Consider the following 9124-nt stretch of genomic DNA (forward strand, 5'->3'; position numbering starts at 1 on the left):
TTTGTGGTTGTGTTCAAATGCATGTGGATAACGTTAAAATTAGTAACACCATCACTAACGTCAAGTATATTTTACCCGATATAATATCCCGGATAAAATACAAATATTTTCATCAATTTATGTAAAAGTACAACACTGTATGCCAAATTGTAGTACTCTTCTTTAAATTCCCAATATACAATATCATATAAAATAAATTTAAAAAGGTACCATGGGGGACCCTTTAAAAAGGCAGCAAAATTATTGAAAAATCAGGTAATCCTTAAAGAGAAATTTCCTAATAAAAAAAATAATGGAGCTGGGAACTTGTTCTTTGGTCCACCCATTTCTGGGACATGTGAGCCTTGTCTGGTGAAGGCACAGACTTTCTGCATCAGATTGTAGATCAGTGGTTCTTAACCTGGGTTCGATTGAACCCTAGGGGTTCGGTGAGTCGGTCTCAGGGGAAGTCACACTGAGGTAAGTTGTTGTGAGTTCATGCACTGTGTTGGTTTTGTTATTTGAACAAGGTGATGTTAATGCACGGTTCATTTTGTGCACCAGTAAAAAAAATCATATTTTATTTTTTACTAAAGAAGGGTTCGGTGAATGAGCATATGAAACTGGTGGGGTTCGGTACCTCCAACAAGGTTAAGAACCACTGTTGTAGATAGACAAAAAATGGTACTCCCTATCACTAACGTGGGGTGAAAATCACCCAAACACATGCCTCTTGAAAAAAAAACATAGATGGGAGGAGGGAAACAAACATACCATTTATAAAGCTACCCAAGGACCCATGCAACTCAGACAGCAGCAACACAATGAAAATCACACGACAAGAATCGTGTTAGTGTACCTTCTCCTTCCAGCAGGGGGCGGTGCACATTTCCAGCGGCGGTAGTTTGTGGCCGCAGCAGCAGAGGAAGTGAAGCGGCGGCGTAAACATGGCTGACAGTGGAGAGACAGGTGAGTTGGGGGAGTGTAGTAACAGCTGGACTTTATCACCGATCACAGGGATTTTCATTCATTCGCTGCGGCCGTAGCGCCAAAAAAATCTCCCGCGCTTATAAACTGGTGTTTGGCGCTCTTTGTGTGTTTTTTTGAGCTCGTGGTTAAAAAGTTTGTTTTCCTAAATTTTGCTCAGCGCCGCTAACGTTAGCGGTCCCATGGAGGAGTTGAGACCTCGCGATGTTATTGCATCATCTTTTCGGATAGTTTTTATTTATTTATTTATGTATTTATTTAAATGATCAGAACAAATAAAAAAAAATGTCCGCGTGAAGCTGTGACTGTGCTAATAATGCGAGCCAACCAGAAACTGAAATCATTAGCATGATGCAAGACAAGTGACATAACAGCATCGCCATAAACTGAGGCACTGATGGGTAACTAAAGCTGGATTTGATGCTGATTGCATGTTATGTTAAGTAAGAAGCAAGTGTGTGATATCTTGATTTAATCGTGTAAATATATGTTGCTTCTTTCACAGAAGGACCTGGCAACAAAGATGTCATTGAACGTGCAAAGGTTAGTGTTTGTCACAGTCTCATGTAAGGCTCCTAAGATAAGATAATACTTTATTTTAAAATAATAAATTCACTTGTTAACCGCAGCAAAAAAAAAGAATCAAGGAGGGAAACACAAGTGTACATATTTACAAAAAGTACTAAAGTAGAATGTGCAGATTTACAAAACAAGTACTAAGGTAGAACATAAACAGTGTTGTTATGTTTCTCCATCCTCCTCCTGACACACATTCGTATTGAACAGAATGATGGCAGAGAGCTGACCAAAGAGGAGAAGCAGCGGCTGAGGAAAGAGAAGAAGCAGCAGAAGAAGGGCAAAGAGAAAAAAGATGACAAGGCTTCACAGGACGGCGAGAAACGAGAAAAGAAGCCCGTCAGTTCAGCTTCTCCGGCTCCCCAGCCCGCAACACAACCCCCAACACAGAAAGGTGCATATTATATGGACAGCATGTGACGGTGTATTTACATACTGTCATTTTCCACCTGTGATCCATGACTGTAATCAGTCATGTTGTGTCTCCCTCAGCTCCTCCAGCAGTGCCTGCTCTGGTTCCCGTGCCTGCCTCAGAAACGCCTCCGCCGGGAGACAAGCCGGCGAAGAGTAAAGCGGAGCTGAAAGCCGAGAGGAGAGCTCGACAAGAGGCCGAGAGGGCCTCCAAACAGGGCAAGAAGGGAGATGTGGGGGGGCAGCAGGTCGCCGCGGGAAAACCTAAAGCGCCGCCTAGCGAGCTGCAGCCAGGTACTGTGATAACCCGGAGGTCAGCAAGTCTTGAAAATCTGAAATTATAAATAATGCACTATAGTGAAAGTCATGCTTTTTAAAAAAATGTGTTTTCAGTGGTGAAGAGGCTCCCGGAATATATGCAGGCGGACAATCCAGAGGTTTTAAAGAAACTGGCAAAGAAATTGGAAAGACAACAGGTTAGCGACTTTAATTCAATCCTAAAGCTTTGTCTTGCATTTTTGTAATAATAACTATAAATTCATATAAGGAAGCAACAGATCAAATGAATGGAGGCATGTTGACTCACTCTTATCATTTTGAAATGAATAAAACTCGATTGTTTTAATCAGATATCTGTTGGAAATAACAAATAACATAAATAACTTTGTCATTGCTCATCGTCTAATGTTCAGGTATCTACATTTATTTCGTCATTAACTGCATCCACACATAACTGAGTCATAACCGCACGTGATTGTACCTAACATTTTTTTTTTTCAGACACCAGAATACAATGCTGCCACAAAGGTCAAGGTCCGACTTCTTTAAACGTGTGCCCTTGACGTTTGCCTAATTTTGTTTTGTCCGCTAACCTGCAGCTGCTCATGAAATTAAAAGTTAGGGATGTAAACTTGTTTGGTTTCATTGAAAGAGCATCAGTGGGGTGTGCTTGTTTGAGAAGTTGGTAACCTATTTAGCGTTTCTTTGTGTTGTCTACCATGCTGAGCTGTTTGCCGTGCAGATGTCTGACTGTAGCCTTTCCTTACTAATATAGACATTTTTGCTTTGTAGTGTTCTTCTCTGCCGTATATTGATTTTTACCTACCGATGAGTTTTGTCTAGGTTGTGCCGTGGCTGTGTGTTAACCTCGTGATGTCAATGTGCATATGATCTCTGAATCACTGGGGATTGACGGCAGTGGACAATAATCTGCTCCATTTCAGATCCCACTCCGGTCAGACTACGGCTACAAAGTCAGCCTGTTTTCTCACCTCCACCAGTACAGTCGCAAAGCCCCTCTAACACAGCAACTCAGGTAAACTGACAACATGGCATATAGTACAGTAGGTGGTTTAATTTGTCTTAATGTCTTAAGATCATCTCAGATCTCACTGATGTGTTATTCACTGTTTTTATCTGTCGCAGCATTCCCTCCACGGTGATTCATCCCGCTATTGTTCGACTGGGTCTCCAGTATTCACAGGGCATTGTGGCAGGATCCAACGCTCGCTCTGTCGCCCTGCTGCATGCCTTTAAACAGGTACACAGCACAGGCTTTGTAATCAAGTACAATGGAAGTGCAAGATGTCAATAGATATTGGCACAGTCTTGCATCATGTTACTGTTTTGAAAAAAAGAAAAAAAGAAACCCTGTTGTCTCACTGTTACCTCATTCTGACCAATCAGAAGTTGTTTTCTCCAGCGTGATGTCGACAGTATTTTTGTATTGTGGACAGATTTAAAGTAAACAATGTTGTTTTTTCCCCCCCTCAGGTAATAAGAGACTATACTACACCTCCAAATGAGGAGCTATCTAGAGACTTGGTCAACAAGCTGAAACCTTATATCAGGTAATAAATTGTCACCGGTATCAGTTTAAGTTTTAATACCAACTGTTCTCCTAATTTGTCACTTTTCATGTTTAATAATTAACTGCTCTTCTTCTTTTTTTCTTGCAGTTTTTTGAATCAATGTCGCCCTCTGTCAGCCAGCATGGGTAATGCAATCAAATACATCAAGAAGGAGATCTCCAATATTCCTAGTCAATGCAAAGAAGAAGAGGTTAATGTCACGTCATAAACTTATCATGTTGATGCTAACATGTTGGTGCAATAGACCCTAACCCCCATTCCCCGTGCAATCTCTCTTTCTCTGTTTAGGCAAAGAGCAAACTGCTGACCTGTATCGAATGCTACATTAATGAGAAGATCATCCTTGCTGCTAAAGCTATCGCTAAGTCCTCCATAGAAAAGATCAGTGACGGAGACGTCATCCTAGTTTATGGATGGTAAGCCACCTCAAGCTGACACGCAAGGAAAGAAAGAAAGATTCAGCTGTGTATTCTGCAGTTTCTTGTCGCCAAACATTGCGTAATATCAAACAAAAATAAATGCAACATTTCTATGTCTCAACACTTTCACTTCTCGTCTTGCCCTAAAATTTCCACCGTCCTTCCACATTCTCTTCTAACGTCACCGCCCCCCCTGCGTTTTCAGCTCATCACTGGTCAACCACATTCTGTGTGAGGCGTTCGAGAAGAACAGGAAGTTCCGTGTGATCGTGGTGGACAGCAGGCCTCGGCTGGAGGGCCGGGAGGCCCTGAGGCGCCTGGTCCAGAGAGGCATCAGCTGCACTTATGTCCTTATCTCAGCTGTCTCCTACATCCTTCCAGAAGTAATTGCAAAACATTCCCAAATAAGAGCCTTAATAGCATGTTTAATGCCTTTACTCAAGTTTTTGTGTGTGTGGATATGTCATAATAATGCCTCGAACTTGGACCTCACAGGTATCGAAGGTGTTTCTTGGTGCTCATGCTCTGCTGGCCAACGGTTACGTCATGTCTCGTGTGGGGACATCGCAGATAGCTCTGGTGGCCAAAGCCTTCAACGTGCCCGTGCTGGTGTGTTGTGAGACCTACAAGTTTTGCGAGAGGGTGCAGACGGATTCCTTTGTGTCCAATGAACTAGGTATGAGGAAAAATATGGCTGGTGGCAGCTTGTTGGATTTGTGGCATTTTGTTTTGAATTTGAACCCTCAAACGTCAGGTAAAGATAGGAGAATTTATCTTCATGTGTCCTTCCCAGATGACCCCGATGACCTCATCGTGACCCGCAAAGGGAAGACCCAGCTAGAGCACTGGCAGGATGTGCGCTTACTTGGCCTGCTTAACCTGGTGTATGACGTGACGCCGCCTGATTTCGTGGACCTAGTCATCACAGATCTGGGAATGATCCCGTGCACTTCGGTCCCTGTGGTGCTGCGAGTCAAAAACGTGGACCAGTGAAGAAAAAACCCCCCATCTGAGCCCAGAGGCTGTTTCTCTGTGTCTTGATGGGGGAGTTTGTGTGCTTAAGTGCTTGCACACAGTACAAAATATCGTGCTTTTAGCATGCAATAAATATATATCTGAAATGGCATACGCTTTTTTAAAAAGAGTCCATGTGTGTTTTTTATGGTAGGATTGGATCATTACAAAGATTTGAGTGTAGTTCTGTTCATATTCAGTATAGACTAGATGTTTTAATAGATCCATGTTATGAAGTGTTTCTTAACAACAGAACATTTAATTGCCAGTATTCAGAGCAGAACAATTCCACTGTGGTTCACAACACACTCCCATAGTCAACCACAGCATGCAATTTTAAACTAGCCAGAAATGGTTCCCTAATTACAGTTGGAGCTGCAGTATCTCAAGGAATTTAATGGCTCGCATAAATTCTTAAGACTATTATTTTTTTAATGGCCTAATCAATTCAGCAGGAATCTGAAGATTTAGACACAAACTAAGTAGTAAAAGAATCTTTTTGGCAAAGGAACACCGACTCTGTGTCCAAAGTCAACATGATCCTCATGCGTTTGAATTTCATACTGGCTGAACTTTTAGTCTTTAACACCCAGGGAAAAGAAAATGTGGAATAATTTTATGCAAAGCTGCCCTCTTTCCCTCTATTCATTTGAGTTAATGCTTTACTTTTAATGTGTAACGTATTAGGACTTTCACAGTTTCATGGCAACTCAAACAAAGCAATGTAAATATTGTTTTTAATATTTTATTGGAGCCCTAAATCTTGTTGAGAAAAAAAGCATCAAAAATCACTTGTCCGTCAACACTGAGACAAGGACTCATTTGAGAAGATGCTGAAGTGTAACTACACAAGACACACAACATGCAAGATGTGTTCACAGCAGGTGACGTACCGTGGTAGTTAATAAGAAAGAAAAACGTAATGAAAGCACGAAGCTCAGTGAAATTTTAATGATTCATATCATGATTCGTAAAGTGAACTTGGTTTTTGCTCTGAGTAAAGTACATGTTCAACATGCAGTAAACAGTTTACCAAATGTTACAAATCTCCTCATATGTGCTTCAGGACATGTAGCTACACATTCAGTGCATGTATGTTTGGCACACACAAAGTCCACATACACAAACCACTTCATCGATATCCTGTGTCAGTTGAGTACATTTTAAAAGTGTTAACAGTGGTATTGTTAAAAATTTTAAACTTGGAGCAACAAGTGTTCAAATTAACTTTCTCTGAAATTGCACCAATGATGCAGTAAAAAAAAGTAATTGCTATTTAAAATGTAGCTGCCCCAAGAAGTAAAATTAAATAAAACAATGTTTAAAAGAAGTCCGAGTTCGCCTCAGACTTAGTCAGCATTTTCCTTTCAGAAGTCAGTTTCCTCCTAAGTCATTGCAGATACAGAAGTCAGCTGCGGTTCAGCCTTTAGAGTGACTTGGCCTTACGTCTCTGAGTGACCCACAGCAGAAGAGTGATCACAAACGTACATCCTCCAAGAGGCCCAAACACCTGAAGAGTTGGGAACTCCCCCTATTGACAATTGAAATAAATGCATAACTTTAAAAAATAAATAAAAAAGAATAAGTGTACCAAACTTAGCACAGAAATAAATAATGATTCAGATTATGCTGCCTGCACAACTAACCTCCCGAAGACACTTGTATCCATGATAATTGTCAGCACAGCTGCACTCAAAGAAGCCGGGGCCATAGGGGGCGCAGAGGGAGTTCTCCGGGCAGTTAATGGCTGAGGATTGTCAATAATTATGAGATGAACAGATGTCATGTATTAACAGAAGGCTGCTCCAGTTTTAGATTTTATGCGTCACTGTGGACGACAACAAACTTACACAGCTGTCCAGTCTGGTTGCACATATCTTTCTGGCCCTCACATATACGATTTGTCCCGTTGACCTCCACCTTTTCCCAAGAAGAGTTTCCTCCTGGGCAAACTATGTCTTGAGGCAAAATCCTATAAACACATAAATATAGAGTTATAAAGAAATAAAACTTTTCAGAATTGTGAGCAGCTATGTTAGGTCGGTTTTTGAACAGAATACTTACATGTAATTTAACTCTACAAATCCTTGAAATGTTGAGTTACTAATGTTGACAATAGGATTGAGTGAGAGGTCTCTGCAAAGCAAAAGTTTATAAAGTAAAAAAACATTTAGAAGTGCAAAGACTAGTTGTTTCATATATAAAAAATGAATGAGACATGTTCAGACATTTCCTCATCAGCAGGTGCTCTAATTATATACTTATGTGGAGTTATTTTGAGTTGTTTACTTGGACTTTGCCAGTAAGACAGATAAAAAGCTTCCTGTTACCTAAGAATGATCTTATAATCGCCAGGATTATTCTGAGAAATCACGAACACACATTTCCCAGAGTGCAGCTCTTCTTTACTTCCTTAAAAATAACTAAATAAGCGTCACTAATGCATGGTCTGTTGTTATCTTGTTTACACTATGCTGTGTGCTTTGTAAAAAAGGTATGAAACTATTCACTGTACGTACATCATTAATGCCGTTGATGCTCCCTGAAGATCCTCTATGTGGGTTAGTGAACAGTTGGACAGATCCAACCTGACACAAACAAAGAAACCATGTTGAAATATTAACATAACAAACTTAACAAAGTGTTTAATTGGTATTAAACACTGACAATTAATACTTTATCAGCACTGGCTGCCTGGAATGCACATGAGGTCTGTTTATATATACTTTCAGGGCTGCTCCTAATATATTGATATTGATCTGATATTGATCTCCTATTTATCAAAACAAAGATAACATAAACAGGAAGTAAGTACAGGAAGGACAATAAAATTAAAGACTATAACAATAAAAAACAGAAAAAGTAAATACTGAAATAAATAATTACTGACAAATACATACAGAAATAAACTGTGTCTTTCTCTATATTTAGTTTTCTTCATTTTTTTACACAATTTGTTTATGTAATCTATTTATTTGTTCTGTCCAAAGTTACCTTTTACTTTACCCTCAAGCTATTAATAACTATACTTCCAATAGACCCTGAAGTAAACATGAAAGCCTTACCCGATGATGTGTTCACGGTCACTTGTGTTGTCATGTCTCCAGCAGCAGCGCCTTTCTATCCGACCAGCGGACGACGAGCAAAACTGGCCCACCGTGGAGACATTTAGGACGGTGCCGCTGCAGAGCTCACATAGCTGTGATTACAAACCATCCAGAAGAGAAAAATAAAAGGTTACAAACAACATTTCCCATCATCCTCGCTGGTCGTACATCTACCAAAAGAAGCTGTGTGACATGAAGACTACACGTGTTATATCGTCTTACCTGCAGCTCGGTCAGTTCATAACTCGCGTAAAAACACAAATTAAAGATGAAAATAAGCAGTACAGGTTTCAGCTGGCTGCACCCAGCTTTCATTTTCATCGACTGAAGTCATATGATCCTACTGTAGCTGTCATGTGACAGGAAGCTGCTCCAACATTTTTTTATTCAGAACTCTTAACTTAATTTTGCGCCGTAATTACGCATACACTCAATTTTTAAAGGGATTTTAATGTGATATTATCTGATTATGTAGTGAAGAGAATAAACAACAGCACCTAAATACATACAGTGAGCACCACACTTGTTTATTTGTACAGAAAAAAAAATCACAATATGTCCAAATATTGTTTTTTTTTAAGCTAATCAAAAGCATTTGGTTTTAATTTAATATGTTACTGCAAGGAATGAATTATTTATCAAAAACCTCCAACACATTCTATAATTATTTGCTAATTTAAAATATAGATTTTTTGCAACAAACGTGTAAAAAAATAAAGAGTATTATTTGATCACATTTCCAACATTGTTGACAAAAGCT

General features: G+C 39.8%; 2 protein-coding genes across 4 annotated transcripts; one reads left to right on the top strand and one right to left on the bottom strand.

The window, feature by feature from the left end:
* The first annotated feature begins 855 nt into the window (after positions 1–855).
* On the top strand, positions 856–5385 carry eif2b4 (eukaryotic translation initiation factor 2B, subunit 4 delta). 3 transcript variants are annotated; one of them, XM_019266039.2, is made up of 14 exons: positions 856–948; positions 1472–1509; positions 1753–1936; positions 2035–2247; positions 2347–2429; positions 2734–2760; positions 3177–3268; positions 3379–3493; positions 3727–3803; positions 3912–4014; positions 4113–4240; positions 4449–4626; positions 4739–4919; positions 5037–5385. In XM_019266039.2, exons 1-14 carry the CDS (start codon positions 927–929, stop codon positions 5234–5236), a joined length of 1641 nt encoding a protein of 546 aa, XP_019121584.1. In that variant the 5' UTR covers positions 856–926; the 3' UTR covers positions 5237–5385. The 3 variants fall into 3 exon arrangements, with proteins under 3 accessions (XP_019121584.1, XP_010733561.1, XP_019121585.1); XM_019266040.2 differs by lacking the exon at positions 856–948 and adding an exon at positions 973–1367; XM_010735259.3 differs by lacking the exon at positions 2734–2760.
* Positions 5386–5991: 606 nt separating this feature from the next.
* Positions 5992–8724, bottom strand: atraid (all-trans retinoic acid-induced differentiation factor). The gene is made up of 7 exons (XM_010735260.3): positions 8587–8724; positions 8323–8456; positions 7777–7845; positions 7322–7393; positions 7108–7229; positions 6904–7004; positions 5992–6788 (listed from the first exon to the last, which is right to left on the bottom strand). Exons 1-7 carry the CDS (start codon positions 8683–8685, stop codon positions 6684–6686), a joined length of 702 nt encoding a protein of 233 aa, XP_010733562.2. The 5' UTR covers positions 8686–8724; the 3' UTR covers positions 5992–6683.
* Positions 8725–9124: the final 400 nt, after the last annotated feature.

The sequence above is a fragment of the Larimichthys crocea genome, chromosome XI, assembly GCF_000972845.2.
Source record: "Larimichthys crocea isolate SSNF chromosome XI, L_crocea_2.0, whole genome shotgun sequence".
NCBI classification, from domain to species: Eukaryota; Metazoa; Chordata; class Actinopteri; family Sciaenidae; genus Larimichthys; species Larimichthys crocea.